General features: G+C 40.7%; 1 protein-coding gene across 1 annotated transcript in view; it reads left to right on the top strand.

Annotated features, from left to right (window-relative positions):
• mta2 (metastasis associated 1 family, member 2) overlaps positions 1 to 17005 on the top strand; it is a 37988-nt gene extending 20983 nt beyond the window's left edge. Inside the window, exons 4-18 of the mRNA XM_008285181.1 lie at positions 3677 to 3794; positions 4700 to 4763; positions 4914 to 5031; positions 5149 to 5251; positions 5877 to 5976; positions 7627 to 7815; positions 7956 to 8030; positions 8134 to 8192; positions 8292 to 8392; positions 9341 to 9480; positions 9624 to 9852; positions 10157 to 10246; positions 11065 to 11183; positions 11896 to 12038; positions 14306 to 17005. Coding sequence (XP_008283403.1) covers positions 3677 to 3794; positions 4700 to 4763; positions 4914 to 5031; positions 5149 to 5251; positions 5877 to 5976; positions 7627 to 7815; positions 7956 to 8030; positions 8134 to 8192; positions 8292 to 8392; positions 9341 to 9480; positions 9624 to 9852; positions 10157 to 10246; positions 11065 to 11183; positions 11896 to 12038; positions 14306 to 14459 — 1802 coding nt within the window. The 3' untranslated portion in view covers positions 14460 to 17005. The remainder of the gene's footprint in view (positions 1 to 3676; positions 3795 to 4699; positions 4764 to 4913; positions 5032 to 5148; positions 5252 to 5876; positions 5977 to 7626; positions 7816 to 7955; positions 8031 to 8133; positions 8193 to 8291; positions 8393 to 9340; positions 9481 to 9623; positions 9853 to 10156; positions 10247 to 11064; positions 11184 to 11895; positions 12039 to 14305) is intronic.
• Positions 17006 to 18328: the final 1323 nt, after the last annotated feature.

Below are 18328 nucleotides of genomic sequence, written 5' to 3'. Positions count from 1 at the left end.
GTGTGTGTGTGTGTGCTTGCGCCTGTAGATGTGTGCGTGCGCCTGTAGATGTGTGCATGTGTCTGTAGATGTGTGTTGCTGTTATACTGTGTGCGCTTAAAGAGCCTGCCGCTCCTTCTGTGTATACGTGGTTTCTTCTTTTGTGTGTGTGTGTGTGTGTGTGTGTGTGTGAGTGTGTGTGTGTGAGGAGTTGGGGATACATGTTGGGGGGATGGGCGCCTCAGGTTTGGTACACAGGGTTTCCTACTTTGTCTGGCAGGGACTAGCCGGACAGGGGGAGGAGGGGGGAGGGGGTTGAGAGGTTAACAGAAAAGGGGTGTGGCTTAAGGTACCGTCCCTCTCACTATCTCTCTTTGAGTCTCTCTCTTTCCCTCTCCCCTGTGCCCTCACTGACAGGGTTTCCTGTGGCTGAGTGCAGGGGCGGAGTCCACGGAGATGAAGCGAAATAGTCCCTCCCCTCCAGCTTGCAACAAATTACTCACCCGCCTGAAATTAGGAATGCGCATTCTAGTGGCCGAACACACACACATGAACACACGCAGACAACTGTATATGGCTTAATTTGTTCTCATCTCTTACTTACTGGAAACATGGTTGGCACATGGGTTTGCTAATTGAAAAAAATCCCATTGCTTTACAGTAAGTCCACTAACAACTGTGGGCATTGTTCGTAATTAAGTCCGCAGTTTAAATTCAGTACATTTCTTCTTGAAAACTCAATTCTAAAAAGCACAGTAGGAAGCATTTCGGAGCACTTTTCTCTCACCTGCTCATATGAACCTTTGAACTCTTTAAAAGTGCTATACAGAGGGTTAACGAGGTAAAGTAAGAAATTAACCTAGAGGACAAAAACAGTAGAAAGGAAAGAAAGAAAATAATAAAGTCATTACATATAAACGGCTCTATAAACGTAGTAATCTGAAACTTCAGGTTGTGTTCAGACTAGCGATCGACCGATGATTGTTCTGGCTGATTTTTAAGGCCGATATTTTGTAGGTGATATTTTTATGTTTATTGAACAACTATTTCTACATAAATGAAATGGCTCCTTGCGCTCTGATGCAGCTGCATCTCTCTCTGTCTGTCCTATGCAGTCACTCCAGCAGTATGTACTTGGTTACATGTCACAAGTAACAGCAAATACACTGGAAGCTATTGTTTACACAGAGGGACAGACAAGAGCATTTGCAGAGAGGAGAAGCTCCGGTAGTGAGCAGAGCTGTGTTTGAAAGGTGTGGTTGCACATACTGCTGAAGTTGGAATAAACATTGCAGTCTCCCACAAGCCTTTCCTGTTACGCAGAAAAGGCCTTAATAATTCCCTTGTTGATTCAATTTCAATTTCAATTCAATTTTGTTTGTATTGGGCAGTTTACACCATATGCCATCACACAGCGCTTAACATGTTAAGGTATAGATGTTACAAATTTAAATAGAGAACCCAACAGTCCAAAGTTGTGTTTGGACTCCCTCTGAGTTAGCGGCTAGCAACAGTGGTTGATGTTAACAAGAAATGCAAATGAAACTTATTTTCCAGACGGTGCTATGTGAATGTATCACTGCTACGAGGTTTGCTGTGCCTCTTACACTGCAGCTAATGCTATCCAGAGTACCATAAAATCTTTGCAAAGTAAGATTAACTTTACCAATCTGTTCTGACAGCCATGTCTCTTTAGCAGAGACACAACCCACAAAAACTGAAGCACAGCTGTCACCATTATCAGGACATTAGTTGATTTCACCGTGTCTGAGGCTATGTTAATAGATAACAGCTAAGTTAGGAGGCAGCTTCAGATTATCCCATAACAGTGTCTGGAAAACAATAAGAAATAATGCTTTATATATGGTCCTTAGTGGGCAATAAAAGTGATAAAACAGAAACATTTCGAAAACAGAGAGGATCAAAATATCGGTTGGTTCCTAGTTTAGATCCCTAGTGCTTATTCTTTACCATGTACTATTGAAAGAAGATATAGGTGGATGATACACTCAATGAAACCAGCATTAGTATTGGTATAATTAAATCAAACATCAGTGTTTGTCATCTGCCCAAAATGAACACTGACAAGCAGATAACCCCTGTGAGTCTAAATAACAGTTTGTTTTGAAAATGTTACATAAAAGTAAATATGACATGTTTTACATACAGATTGAAGTAGTGTTTTTATTTTGCCCAGTGAATGTTTTCATTTTTAAAAGGCCTGTATTTTATTGTCTGTACCTGCCAGTGGGCTGTCATGATAACAGTAGGCATAGTAACATGATAGTTCCACCACAGAAGAAGCCTGATATTGTCTGCAATTAGGTGGAAAAACATATATATGCACACATGTCTGCATCAATGATTGGACAAAATTAATTGAAAAATATTGGTGTATCTGTAAAAATCCAGCATTGTGCATCCCTAACACAAATGATACACCAGGAGTGGCAATTGAATAAATACCACACAGTACATACATAGTGTCCATGTGACTCTGCCACTCATTCAGAAATGGTTTCACTCACTTCTGTCTGTCCCTCTCATTCTTGTTAATGTGATATATATCAGCAATGCCTGGAGGACATATCTTCAAATTTGGCACAAGGCTTTGCTTGGACTAAGGTCAAAGGGCCAGTGTGACTTCACAAACACCTTTTGGACATATTTTAAAAATGCATATTCTAATTATAACCAGATTTTACACACATGTCTTAATAGGAGACATTATGAAGCGTTGATATGTCATTTCCAAAAGGTCAAAGGTCAATTTCACTGTAACATCATGATGTTCTGCAAAAACATTTTCTGGCTTATATTTATCACATTAACTCGGAAACACAACGGACCATAGTAATGATGACGATATTAACATATGCTTATCATGATGACTTTGATTTTGCTAAAGTACGTTTTCTAAAATGTATTAAAAATCTTCACCACATATATCATATGAGTATGAACAGCCATGGATGTAACTTGTAACCATAAGGTTTTGGTTCTAGTTTGTCATAGTTTTTGTTAACAAAATGAACACTGAATTACTCTCACTTTCTTAACTTTTCATAGATGTAAAATTCTGTTTCATGATATTTTACATAGTACGGTACTCATCCTGTGCTTTGCGTACTGAATCATGTCATCCTACCTGAATACAACACTGCCATGTCAACACAGCATCCTTGCATTTTTTTTTTTTTAAATACAGGGCCGTTTGTGATCAGGCTCTGCATCTCTTTACACCTCATTAGTAAAGAATGTAGTGCAAATGACAGGGATTGGGACCTATAAAGAAATATCTAAAGTGAAGCTGAGATAAGCCTGCCAACTGCTAAAATGTTCACAGTGACAGGATCCATATTTTTTGCAAAAATCTGCAGAGCTATTACTAATGTCTACAGTAGCAACTGCTGCTTGGGGCCAGCAGACACTGGTGGGGGCTCTGTATGAACACTGTGGGTGTTAGTAAGACATGGTTTGACTTGACACCTTCATTTGACCTCCTTACATTACATTAAGTGCAGCTGTAAAAAAAAATTGATCCATGTTTTACTCATGGGTTGAAGATTAGTTCTAAATCTCTAATAATGGAGGAGGTACTTGAATTTTGTATGCTCTCATGTAGTGTGTGACATTGTATGATGTTTGTCATGTTGCTATAAAAGCAGTGCTGATGATGATGTGTTTGTGTTTGTAGGAGAATTTGAGGAGGAGTCGAAGCAGCCGACACTGTCTGAACAACAGAAACACCAGCTCAAACACAGAGAACTCTTCCTGTCTCGACAATTTGAATCTCTACCTGCTACTCACATACGGTATGTGTTTACTAGCAGGAGCTTCTGACAGAGCTGCAGTTAAGTTGGAACCCAGACACCTGCCATGCACAGTTAGGACTGAACTGCAGAGGAAATGGTCCTTGCCGCAGCTATTCTTAGTCATTAAGGCAGTGATATGTTCTGCCCCTGCACAGGCCATCTCTTTTTATTTCCTTTTTAGAAAGAATTGTTGCTCATCTTGTATCCATTAGCTTTTGATGAATGAATATTCAAGTGATAGAATCACAGCGAATAAAACAGATGTCCAAGTAAAGTAGACTAAGTCACTTCTTTACCCCAACACTAGGTTTAACTTGAACCAAAAGCAGCTCGACCAGTGAGGGCTGTCGACATTTTTGTTGTGTGTAACTTATTCCTTTAAATACAAAGAAGAGATGTGCCAACTCTCCTGTTAAAAACATTTGATGTGCTGAGTCAGTGATATTACAGTAAATTAAGATAGAACATTTTATAACATTACCGTGTAGTTTGTAGTTGACTTACTACATGTGAGTGAGATTAAAGGAATCTGACTCTGCAGTTACAAAAACACACACATATATGTGTGTGCGTGTGTGTGTTTATAACACAGGATTTTTTCTGTGTTCGTTAGTCCCTTGTATCAAACCTGGTTCACATTGGGGCAGCCGTAAGTTAGAGTAACAGTTAAGTTTTAAATGCAACAGACTGGCATGTACACATTTGTCTTTAAACTGCCATTGTATTGATGTTCTAAAAGTTTCTTTGTCTCTACATACCAAAAATGTAGTTTACAGGCTACATCAGCATAGTGGTTGTACTGTGTTTGGCAGTGATCTTTTTTATCAAATGTTATTTTCTATTCCAAGACGGTGGATAGTTTTTACATCTTTCACTTAGACATTTTTTCCTCACTGTCTCCTTAGGGGGAAATGTAACGTCACTCTTCTCAATGAAACCGATGTTTTGGCTGGATACCTGGAGAAAGAGGTAAGACACCGCCTGTTCATTTGTCATTACTGTGGTGCCTATTTATTATCTTTCACGTATTTGACCTTAAAAAAAGTGTGAACAGTGTGAAGGCTGTTGGAGCACAAATCACTGGGGAAGCAGCTGTAACTTTTGTTGTGTTCTGTCTAGGACTGTTTCTTCTACTCGTTGGTGTTCGACCCTGTCCAGAAGACCCTCCTGGCAGACCAGGGTGAGATCCGAGTCGGCTCCAAGTACCAGGCTGAAATTCCTGACAAGCTAGCTGAGGGTGAGCAGCACACTAAAAACTGGAAACCTGGCAAACAAAATAAATCAGAAACTGTAAGGAGTTCACCTTCCTAAGTGCCCAGTAGCAGATGTTGTATCCAATTCCTCTGTGTTGCAGGTGAATCAGACAACAGGATCCAGGAAAAGCTGGAAACTAAGGTGTGGGACCCCAACAACCAGCTCAAAGACCCTCAGATCGACCAGTTCCTGGTGGTGGCAAGGTAATGCTTGTCTGCCATCTGTCACCCAGCCTGCATCATCATCACTAGATCTTGTTGCTATGGCAACCTCTGAATCTACCATCAGCAGGACAGCTTTTCTGGAGAAAATGCATAAATTGCAGCCACTATGATAATTTCCAATAGTAGGAAACTGTTTTCTGCTGGTTGTTACATGTATAGTCAGCTTCAAGAGCTTAATCTGTAATTATAAGACTGTAATTGTTAAGAAGTTGAACTGTCACTGATGTTACGCTGAGTTGTGACTTGGACATAATGGTGGTGTTGGTTTTCATACAACACATCAACATAACATTAGAATATGTATTGAACACTTAGTTGTGGTAATAGGTGGTATTGTACTGCCTCAGTGGAATTTATTTGGCTGATACTGTGGGTCATTTTAAATTTTTTAATTTTAAAATTTAAAAAAAAAAAAAGAAAACTATGTAAAGTTTGCTTTTGGAGGGAATTGCCCTGCTCTGAATGAATTAGCCCAAACACTCCCTCTAGTGGTAATTTCATGAAACATTACCACATTGTACACATACCTATATTAATGGTGTAAATGTTTCCTAGTTTTTAATCGAGGATTGATTTATTCCCGGTTGTTGCTTGTTTGTTTTAGAGCTGTGGGGACGTTTGCTCGGGCCCTGGACTGCAGCAGCTCCATCCGTCAGCCCAGCCTTCACATGAGTGCAGCTGCAGCCTCCAGAGACATCACACTGGTGAGACAGTCATACTGAAAACAATTTAAACCAAGCCTTTGAATTTAAAACCATTGTGTTTATGTGTGTGTATTATTGTCTTTTAGTTTCAGTTCAGTTGCATTTGATTTATATAGCCAAATCACAACATAAGTCATCTATGGACACTGTAAATAGTAAGGTCAAGACCTTACAGTCTTGCAGAGAGGAATCTATAAATGTCCCCTTGAGCAGCCTTGACAGGTTGGGGTGAGGGGAGAGCGCAGAGGGAAAAGACAAGCATTGAGAATCAACAAACACTGGACAGCTTGATGAGACCAGTAACAGATCAGAAACATGCAGCTCTGGAGGCAGGGACCCTGTCATATTGAGATTAAGAAGAGTTGAAGAAAGATGCATCATCCGAACCATCCCTGAGCAACCTAGGCCTATAGCAGCATGCTCAGGGGTGGTTCGGGGTTACCTGAGTCAGCCCTAACTGTAAGCTTTTTCAAAAAGCAAGTTTTAAGCCTAATCTTAAAATTAGAGAAGGTGTTTGCCTCTTAAACCCAAGCTGTCAGCGAGTTTTACAGCAGAGGACCCTGATAGCCGAGGGTCCTGCATCCCATTCTACTTTTGGAAACTTCAGAAACCAAAAGTAAGCCTGAGTTCTGAAAGCAAAGTGTTTTATTGGGATATTATGGTACTATGAGGACTTTAAGATATGATGGAACTTAGCCATGACTGACTTTGGGAGGAGGATTTTAAATTCTGTTCTGTTTTACAGGGAGCTAATGAGGGGAAGTGAATATGGAAATGTAGAAATGTGATCTCTTGTAGTTTTTGTCAGTACTCCGGTTGTAGCATTTTGAATGAGCTGGTGGGCTTTCAGAGAGTTAGTAAGATTTTCTGATAAATACAGATATCTTGTTAAGACCCAAATGTGACAAGAGTTTATGTTTAGCTTTTGTTTGGGATTTCATTATTAGGTGAATGTTCTGGTGATACACTTTGTGAATTTTTCAATCTTTACTGACACAGCTTAGGTTTGAGTATACAACTGTTATTTGATGTTGCATTTTATGAAGCCTCGTCCTATTTGATTCTGTCCTTATCCACTCTGTATTAAAGGGGCATTAAGAAGCAGAAGTGTCTACACATCATTAGTGTCTTGTTACCACGTGCAATAGCTAAAATATATGGTTGTTGTAAACAAAAATATAAATGCAAATTGCATTGTCTTATTTTTTGACTTAAAGAAAAAGCTGAAAACCTTATTTCCATAGCTCTGGTAAGAAAAGGGTTCGATTTTTTGAGCTGTTCAGCTGGTGACAAATTTTTGAGCATTGATTTTATCCACACCCTAGTCAGGTGTGGCTTTAAAGGGACAGTGATTAGATAGCCTGACTGGTACACAGTCACTTCTTTGACCAGTGGCTATAAATGGCCACCTTAAAATGCTGCTTTATTTTCATGCTACATGTGACAAGAGAAGGACTAGAAGAGGCTATTCACACACTTGACACTGGCATGTCACTTAGGAACATAGGCAGTCACTTGAATACCCACGAGTGTACCATTTGTTGCCCTGTCTTACAAAATATGGAATTTCCTGCTGAGAAGAACTGACCTGTGATGATAACATTTGATTGAATATTTCACCACTTGTCTCTACCTTCTCTCTACTTTCAGTTCCATGCTATGGACACATTGCAGAAGAACAACTATGACCTGGCCAAAGCCATGTCCACCCTGGTTCCTCAGGGCGGTCCAGTGCTCTGCCGTGATGAGATGGAAGAGTGGAGTGCCTCTGAGGCTATGCTGTTTGAAGAGGCTCTGGAAAAATATGGCAAAGACTTTAACGATATCCGCCAAGACTTTGTAAGCTCCCCCTCTCTTAGACCTCTTAAAGTATAAATGTGGAGGTGTAATGATGATATTGATGTCAAATTCAAGATTTTCACTGTTAAAACTATACTATGTGTATCCTGCTTAGTAGATGTTTTCTGTCTTTCTTTTAGCTGCCCTGGAAGTCGCTAGCCAGCGTTGTCCAGTTCTATTACATGTGGAAGACTACGGACCGCTACATCCAACAGGTTTATCTACATCGAGCAACACCACACCAAAAAGCACTGTTAGATTAGTTTTGTATGCATGTTTCTATCAAGATTCTCACAAACTTCAAACATGTTCTCCCAGAAACGACTAAAGGCAGCAGAGGCAGATAGCAAACTGAAGCAGGTGTACATCCCCACCTAGTGAGTATTATTGTCAACTACTACACAGCAAAACTTCCTCAGTTAAAACTGCCATGATAATAACTCCCTTTCATCTCCTCACTCACCTCTCTTCACCAGCACCAAACCCAACCCCAATCAGATCATGGTGCCAGGCAGCAAGCCTGGAATGAACGGGGCAGCAGGCTTTCAGAAAGGACTCAGCTGTGAGAGCTGCCATAGTAAGTACACACTGTCAGAACCTGAACTACAGTTGAGCGTACACTTGTGAGTTGCAAAAAAAAAATAAAAATCACACTGGACTTTTTTGTGTCTGCAACATTACAGACCAAAACCTTTTGAAAACAAAATAATGAAAATACTGAAATATTACACTAGACTGCATTATACTGACCAGTCACCATTCTGGTTGTCTTTTGTTGCTACCCAGGCCCCATCATGTAGTGGCATTTTAGAGGAGGAATATGTTAAGTACAGCTAAAGCTCAAAAGCTGCATTGTAGCTCCTTAACACACAACTCTAACTTCAGCATCAATGGTGCCATTAAAAACAGTGTTTTTTATGGTTTTTATTTTATTGTCAAAGACTGGAACTTTAGTACAAGTTTTGATCATATATGGCACACAACAGTTCATGTAATCACATGAATGTAAATGCATACGTTTCATGACCAGTAGTGCACAGACACTATGTTCTAAATAACAGTGAATTGTAAACAGTTCAGCCACTGCGGCTATTGGCTGATACTGGAAGAGGTTACCTGTAGACAAGGACCGTTTGTGTTTGTGAGGTTTTACAGACCTATAAGGTACAATCAAAAATCTATGAGACCATTTTGTTATGCGCACACCAAGTGTGGTACGGTCATGTGGGTCACAGTTGTGAACGGTAACTGTCACGGATCAGGATTCCACGTGACATTGCACAGCCAGGTGACAATCATATTTTTTCTATGGACCTCAGACAGAGACCACCAAACACATTCTGTGTCAGTCAGAAGCCAGGGTGAGCCAGCCTTCATATTAAAAATCATCACTGGCGACTAGACATAACCAGAGGAATTCCAAAAGCAAGTCCTGAGCTGAATGTTTGATCTGTTTAGTCCATAAATAAGTGACATATCACCCTCCAGAGATGCTAACTCACTAATTCCTTTATCGTCTACCCAGCTGCCCAGTCTCCACAGTGGTATGCCTGGGGACCCCCAAACATGCAATGCAGACTGTGCGCCTCCTGCTGGATCTACTGGAAGAAGTACGGAGGTCTGAAGACCCCCACACAGCTAGAGGGTGCTGCTAGAGCTGGCTCTGTAAGTCTTTTTTTCAGTCTGATCTTAGCAGGGAAATCAACTGTAAGCTGTTCATGAATGTTGTTCACCAACTGATCTGTCTCAAGGTGTGTTGCATTTCATGAAAGGCCTCCTCATAGCATCCCTTCTTTCTGTCTGTCCAGGAATCAGGCCCCCGCAGTCACATGACACGCCAGGAGGTCCAGGGCATGTCACCATTTACCCGCAACGAGGGTCGAGCCAAGCTGCTGGCCAAGAATCGCCAGACCTTCATCCTGCAGACCACCAAGCTGACCCGCATCGCCCGGCGGGTGTGTGAGGATATCCTGCAGCCGCGGCGTGCAGCACGACGGCCCTACGCCTCGATCAATGCCAACGCTGTCAAGGCTGAGTGTATGAACACACACATCAACAATACTCGCAAATGAATTTCCTGATTATTGCCTGTTACTTATGAGGTTCAACATGAAGCTGTTTATGTGATGATCATATGTACATTCTACATTCTGAAAGCCTTCCAAGCTCATTTTAATGTGTTAAGTCAAGGTGTAAGAAGCTCAATATGACATACTATAGTTTTAAACATTAATTGATGCTTTCAAAATTTCAGTGCTTTAACTAACAGCTGAATAAAAACTGATTATGGTCTAAGCACACATATTTGACTTGATAAATCTGTTTAAATCTGTTTCTTCAGGTATGATCAGGCTGCCCAAAGCCACAAAAACTCCTCTAAAGAGCAAACTGGTGCCTCGACAGACACTGGACAACATAGTGAAGGATTTAGGTAAGGACACATGTGGCCAACACTCCTCTGCAACGCCGTAAATGCCAAACAGCTCCAAATTAATGTTGAGTATATACAGGCTTCAATTACCTCACACAGCACACAGATCTAGATAACTATATTACCTATATTGTAGTTGACAGTGTTCCTATGAAGGCACTGAGTAGGTGAATGGAACAGGTGCAGCTGATTCAGTGTCATCTCTCTGGTTCTCATATCTTTACAATGGCTTCCTGTTTGTCAAAGAACTGACTTTGAAATTCTGCGACTGGTTGATAAAGCACAAAATGATGGATTTGGTGTTCTGCTGCTGTGTTATGACTCGACCAGACCTCTCAGGTGGTTGTCTAGGACAAGTCTGTTTACTGTTCCTCCATTGAAAATGGAGAGGCGCCTTTCAGTTTTAAAGCTAAATCTGAGCAACATTCCAGAATACTCGAGGTCTGCTTCAGCCTGCTATTCTTGTATTCTTCTTTGGGATTAAGACTTTTCTTTTTGCCACAGGCATTTATTGTCTCATAAATAAATGATTAAATTACATTTTGGACAATACATTAATATCCTACACTGTACTGTATCTGCACTGTAATTTTTATTTTCCTGTTTCATGTTATATTCCATTTCACAGTTTTTCAATCTTGTGCTTTTCTTGTTTAAAATCTCTGTGTGCTGCTTTTTGTATTTCTTTTATATCTTGTCTTAAAGCCTTTTGTGTCTTATATGAAGCACTTTCTTTTTTTTGAAAAATGCTGTACAGACAAGGTGAACTTTCCTCGCTGCTTTTGCCCCGTCTGAATGTTTGGGTGTTGTCTCTGCAGCCATTTCAGCTCCTCTGAAACTGAAGGCGTCCAGAGGACCCCCGACACCTATCAACAGGAACCAGGCCAGCCAGCCTCGAGTGGGCCAAAGCCTGTTGGGAAAGAGAGGCTTTGACAGCGTTAGTGTTCCTTACACACACACACACACACACACACACACACACACACACCAAACAGTACATATGCAGAATGATTGGATTCTTATTTAAGAAAATATTCTTATTTAGACTCCAGTACAAAACTAACAACCACAACATACAGAATCGGCTGCTGCCAACCAACTGTCAATGTTTCCATTATTTCTCTCACAGTTAGACCAGTGACTTTACTACTCATCTTACTACTTACTTCAACTTTATTAAATCCATTTTGGAATGTTTCCTCTGTTGGACAACCTACAGTGTAAATCCAAAAATTTTGGAGAGAGAGGGGATCCAAAAATGATTCGCTGCTGGAATCAAACCAGAAACAGATCACCAGACTCCAACTAGAGTTACTTTTGTCTTCCCTCTCTTTGATCTCCAATTGACATTTGTCTGTTCGCACAAACAAACCTGAAGTGACACTGATTATGGTATTCAACTTGCGCCATCTGATGTCATGCCAAAATAAATTTTTTTTCTACTGCACAAGTGGGCCATGTGTTGTCCTTACAAACACTCTACTTTTAACTCCAGTTAAACAACTTCATGACCAACTATCAGACTGAGGTGGCTACACATTTATTCTGATTTAAAAATGGTTCTGAATGACTGCATGATACGCTTATCAGCGCATGCTTTTTGCTTCATTATGGTGGATTTACTGTCTCATTCTTTTATTGGTTCACAGACTACAGGTGTGCCATACCCAGCCAATGGGAGGCCATATACTTCAGGTATGAGGACCACCTCCCAGTCGGTCATCAAGAGGCAGAAGGTCAGCCAGGGTGAAGCCCCCAACCCTGTGGTGTTTGTTGCCACAAAGGACACCAGGTACATGTCACTGCAGCAAAATCAACTTGTTTTGCCACCTTCACAGCCTCTGTCAGTACTGAATGTGTTTTTGTGTGTGACAGATCAATGTAAATGTAGGGAACAGTCCTATCAAATCTTAGGTAGACATTTAAATGTCTATGTAATAGGGGTGTTAATGAGTATTTTTTAATTAATTAATTGCCATTAATAATTGAACCGATTAAAAATACTTCTACTGATAAGGCAGAAGATGATGGACACGCATGTCAGTCGTAGACTTAAAGGTATGTCAGCTGACTGCTTATAGGGGACCATAAACCCAGCGAAACTCCATGCTATGACACTGCCAGCTGTGGCAGTCATGCTCATGAACTCTGCAGCATCAAGTTTGAAAAATGTGTCTGGGAGCTGTCTGGCTTAGCTAGCTACCTGAGGCTAAATACTACTGCTAATCTTGGATTTTCAAACACTAACTCATCCTAGGAGTGTCTGTCAACACGTCAGCAGTTAACACTGCTACCTTGAACAGGCAGTTGGTTTCATGTTTCCAACAACACCAATCTTAAGTAATGAAGTGTGTTGGCAATGCACTGCTTTAATGATAAATACATTTTAGAGGTGGCAGTAAATGGTGACATTTCCTGAACTGATAAAGTTGCTACAACAGCATTTGTAGACATCTATTCCAGCTTAGCAGCTATTTCCAGCAGCTGGAGTAGCGTAACTAAAGTGAATAATTCACTCAATGTAGATTGGTAATGTGGCCAACTGTCAGTTTATAAATTGGTAGAATTTGCCAGAACTATTCAGGCAGAGCTCACAGTACTGTCAGCCAGGATGGCTGCATTAGCTGTTCTCATCAGGTTATACAGATAACATACTGCTGCACTACAAGTACTACTACCACTGCTATTACCACTAGCATCAGAAGTAATACCCTCTTACCAGTTAGTCTCACTTTGGCACAGCCAAATGCTTATGGAAACAAAAACAAAATTTAGAGCTACCTCAGAAGAATTCAAAACAACACGTGTTAGTTCTCACAGGAGGAAAACACAATATTAAACCTGAATTTAAATGGAACCTCAGCCCAACTGATGCAAGGGGTCATCAGAAATCTTGCTGTGGGGCCTATAGTGCAGGTTTTGATTTCTAGCTTAGTGTCAGATTTCACACTTGGATCAGCCCTATAACAATGAACTGATCAGGCCGTGTGATGCTTTATATTTTTCACTGTGACGGTGTTTACACTCTTTTACTTTGTTAGAAAGCGTGAAACAAAGGAGTTAAACAAACACCCAGGCTTGCTGTTACATTGGGGCAACCTTTAATGTTATTTTGCACGGTCTGTTACTGAATAGAAGATGACTGCTGTGCAGTCACTGCATTCCTGTTTGTTTATACAGAGTGATGGCCATGTTAACAGGTTTGCTTTGTTCGTGAATGTTTGTTATTGAAAAGGAGACAAACCCTGTGTCTTCTCTTGGTGGTGCCACTTTTGCTACGAAGCAAAAGGTGTTTAGCAGTAGGTAGAGATGTTTCAGAGACTCTCAGGGTTTTTATGACAAACCTCATAACTGCATTAGCTTGCTGATAAGGCAACAGGTATTTTTTTTTTAAAGTTTTTTTGGCCTTTGTTAGATAGCTTTAGTCAGAGAGAGACAGGAAGGTAGGGGAGAAGAATGGGGGGAGGACATGTGGGAAAGGGTCATGAGCGGGAATCGAACTCATGACCTCCACATTGGGACTGTAGCCCTGCACATGGGACGCCAGCTCAACCAGGTGAGCTATAGCGGCGCCCCCAGGTTGTTTTTTTTGTCTGCTCTGAATAGTGGGGGTGATTTGTTACTGTCCAAGTCTAGAAATTCAAAAACACAAGTTGACTAATTAGTTTTTTCAGCAGTGATTGGCTGCACCCACAAAGGTCAGCGCCAAGTTCAACTAATTTAAAGGTGCAGAGCTGTCACAGTGCACCAGATACATCATAAAACTATTTTCACGATAATGTGAATATACATCCATACATAAGTAGAAATCCAGCTGTAGCCCTAAGCATGAAAACACATTCATGTGTTTGGAACGCAATCTTGACTTGGGGTCCAACTTTAGGCTGCAGCTTACTGCTGTCATTTGCCGGTAATTGCTGATTGAAATATTATTTTTGCCATGTCTATTAACTGCAACAGTGGATGAAGATAAGCTTGTCATAGAGGTAAAATAACTCTTTGACTGAATAGGGCTTCAATATGTTTTTTTTTTTTTTTCTTGCTGTCTCTTTAAACTAGGGCTCTGAGGAAACATCTGACCCAGTCAGAGATGCGCCGGGCAGCAAGGAAACCTCATCTCCTGGTCCGGATCAAGCTGCCACCACCGCCCCGCTCCCTGGCCATGCCCCTCCTGCCCTCCAGCACCAGCGAACCCATTGTCCTGGAGGACTAAATAGGAGGGACGGGGGTCTTTTAACAGGACATAGGGGTGGGATGGGAGTTGGGGAGGGTCTGTGCTCAGGCCATCACTTACAGGCTGTATGCCATACAGTAGTCTTTTTTTTTTTTTTTCTGTTTTCAGTGTCATCTTTCTTTAGTCCTCTGTTACTTCCCAAAAGTTGACGTGTCTCTCACACACACACACACACAGACACACACGCATGCACGCACACGTACACATAAGCAAATTTTCATGCAAACACACATCAACGCACTTGGGCTTTGTAGTGTTTTATTCCAGACCCTGAATTACTTTACTCCCTTTTTAATGCCATCTGTTTTTAAACGTGTAATTTAAATCAAGATATTTTTCATCCTGAAACAACGGTGATAAAGCACACTTTGTTTTTACTCCACGTCTCTATCTTTGTGTAAATATATGCATCCTGTGTGGGACAGCTGTAGCAGGCTGAAGGTCTACTTTGGTTTGATTTGAAGAGTTCACTCTACAATCCTCTACTCCATTCCAGTGGTGCAATCTACCAGCTACTAATTGTAGCCAGTGGACCAGGGGCAGGGTGATTGGTCAAGTTGAGGAGACATATTTGCAGAACTGCCCTTATACAGTGTTAACGCAGAGTTTTATCCATCTACTGCCATTTTCGTTTTCTCTGAGATTACATCACTCACCAGGAGCAGACCTGACAGCCATTAATAAATCCTTCTCTATGAGGTTCATCCCGTTTGCACCCCCCTTACATCCTCCATTGTATGGAAGCCTATCCAAAAATATTCAGTGAGCACAAAACAAGTTGAGCTGTGTGAAAGTAGAGATTTGAGTGTGCAGAAACCATGTGTGAAAGTATAATGTTGAGTGTAATTTTTTTTTTTTGAAACTGGCAAGAGTTTGAGTCCATTTGAACAAGCAGTTGGGCTTTGTCTACTCACTATTGTCCAAGCTGCTTGCTTAGTTTTCACGTCCGATCAGACTGCATCACTATGTCAAAAGCTTAAACTGAGATAAATGCTGTCCAAACTGCCACATGCCTTTTTTAACCTTTCATTTAGTAACTGTTCTCAAACATTCAGATTTTACCTGAACAAGAGGAAAATGCAACAGATTTAAAAATGAGTGCACCTAAACCCCTCCCCTTTTTTTTTTTTTTACACTTTTTTTTTTATAGCTTAAAATTAATTGTAACCCTTGACCTACTTATCTTGATTCAATTGCCTCGTTTTGTTTTGTGCTCACGATATAGTTTGGAGACAAATAGACTTCCATACATTTCTGCCATCTAGAGGTGTCACAGTACACACAGTAAGAAACTGGACAGGGGTTAACCTTGGAGTCAAGCCCTATATAGTGTTTCCTTTGCTGTCTGTTTACTGGCACAGTGCTATTACAGTCACTTTTAGCCAGTTTGAAGAGAGAATAGTCAGGTTGCCATTCTCTTGACCACATCCTGCAATGTTAGAACAGGTAGTCTGGAAGCAAAGGAGAGATTCTCCTAATTTAAGGATTGTGGATATCATGGATTTGCACCAGTTGCTGTGTGACCTGCCATGATCAGAGAACACATCTGGTTTTGAGGTACTATGTTTAGATTCTGAAAAAGTCCAAAATGAAGCTATATTGTGCAAAATAAAGAAAAATAAAAGCTGATGTCCGTTGTGGGTAAACTCTGAACCCTTTGTTCTGTTAAAGCCACAACAATTCTGACAATGTACTGTTGGGCTGGTTTGAATGAAATTGACAGTTAATTTACTGGTCAGTTGATAAAAGTCTGTTAAATAAAGCAGCAATATGTAAATGTACGGAAGAGAATTAGGGCCAAACATTTTGCTCCAAAGTTATCATCTAAAAATGTGAAAACTTTTTCTTAATTTTTGATTATTTCACGTGGCCTTAATCCTCCTCTGTAAATGTGTGATGAAGCAGAACAGAAGCAATGTTCTTGATTGTGATTGGGTATGACAACGACGTGAAAGGAATCTTCCACTGTCTCAACTTGTTCTTTCATTTGCTTTGTTTATTTTAGTCCCCCTCCTCCCGTTTGTACTGTAATCAAAGGGTGAGTACTAAAAATAAGTTGTTAATTGGATAATTATAATTCCTGTGAATCCCCACAGCAGTGAGGGGTTGCACTGGTTTTATAAGCAAGTTTGGTCCCAATGTGGGCTTTGTAATATTTCTCAAACGAAAAAAAAGAAAAGAAATTGAAGTGTTGAGTTTGTAGCAAATACTAATGTGTGTAAAGAAAAGTGGCATATTGGAAACTTTTTTTTACATCTAAACTGTAATTTTGCTCCATTATCGTGGAGATGGCTCTAATATGCTACTGTACATGTGAAACATCTCTCCTTCATAGGGTGGGTGGGCTGGTCATTTCAACAGGGGAGACATTCAAAAGGGACAGGGTGCTGATTTTTGTATGATGGAGAGACAAACATGATACAATTGAAACTTTTTCTCAAGTGTTTTTTATTCCAATGTCTCTGTATCCTTTAATGTATCTTGATAAGAAAAGAAATAAAGATTTTTTTTTCTTCGTGGTCAGACACTGGCTTTTTCTCGACTGTTTCTCTTGGTGTTCGCCACATTGCTACCGCAGAGGAAGGTATCAAACCTCACTGTCATGTCAAACTACACGCCTCTCTGACACCAAATTCAAAATATCAGCCTGATAACAGCTTATTAGAACCTCCTTGAGGAATAACCAGTGGAACCTACCTTATTTAAACCTCTGACATCAAGATTCATCTTTATAGCTTCGGTGTGTGGTGGTGTCATCACGCAAAGATATAAAAAACCTCTCTAAGGCCTCTGAGACTGGCAAGAGCTTAAAAAGATCTCCAAATGATTAGAAATAAATTATGCTATAGTTGAGGAAAATCACCTTGAAGTGGTGCAGATTTCACACACATGCCATTTTTTCCAGGACTGTCCACAAATTCAGGGTAAGAGCAGACAGCGACAGCAGACGTTTAGTGTCTTATCCCAGATGTGCATTCTGCAAAACTTGCTGATTGAATAATCCTGAAGAAACGCTCATCCATCTTGCCTGTACTACTGCATATGTACAGCAACATGACAATAAACCTGATATGATTTTGATTTGATGATGATACAAAAACAAGTCTCTAAGAAGCCCCAAATTTCATCCCAGCATCTGTAGGTAGCTGCAACGTTTGGTGTTGATGAGCTGCATCTACAGTCAGAGAGCTTGTACAAGTCTGACTGGCATGGGAGGTATGCCAGGAAAATGCTTTTTCTGTCCAAAAAGAACATCAGAGTCACAATTTGTCAGTTAACATACAAGCAAAAAGAAGGCTCTTTGCAATAATATGCTCAATCAAAGATGGAGGTTGTTTTTTTGCCATAGTAACAGTTAACAAGTCCGGTGCAGCAACTGTGAAGCACGGTGGTGGATGTTCTGGTTTGGGATTGCTATGCTGCAGCACCTGAATTCTGCATCATATTAAAGAATGCTTGGAGATAATATCTGAATGTTGGAGTGACAGTCTCAAAGATTTTCCTTTACACACAGGGCCTGTATTATTCCATTATTCATCAAGTTATCTTTCTGCCAGAAACGGTAGGTGGAGCTAACTCAAAAGACCTCAACTCCACTGTGTGTGAAGTGGTTTAATTTCAATTCCGTTCCTCCATCCATCCATTATCTATACACCGCTTAATCCTCACGAGGGTCGCGGGGGGGGGGCTGGAGCCTATCCCAGCCAACTTAGGGCGAAGGCAGGGGACACCCTGGACAGGTCGCCAATCCATCGCAGGACCACACAACCAAGCACACTCACATTCACACCTACGGACAATTTAGAATCACCAATTAACCTCAGCATGTTTTTGGACTGTGTGGGAGG

Source organism: Stegastes partitus, unplaced genomic scaffold, assembly GCF_000690725.1.
Source record: "Stegastes partitus isolate 25-593 unplaced genomic scaffold, Stegastes_partitus-1.0.2 Scaffold390, whole genome shotgun sequence".
Lineage (NCBI taxonomy): Eukaryota > Metazoa > Chordata > Actinopteri > Pomacentridae > Stegastes > Stegastes partitus.
Note: the sequence above shows the minus strand (reverse complement) of the source record. Positions and strands in the feature narration are given on the sequence as shown.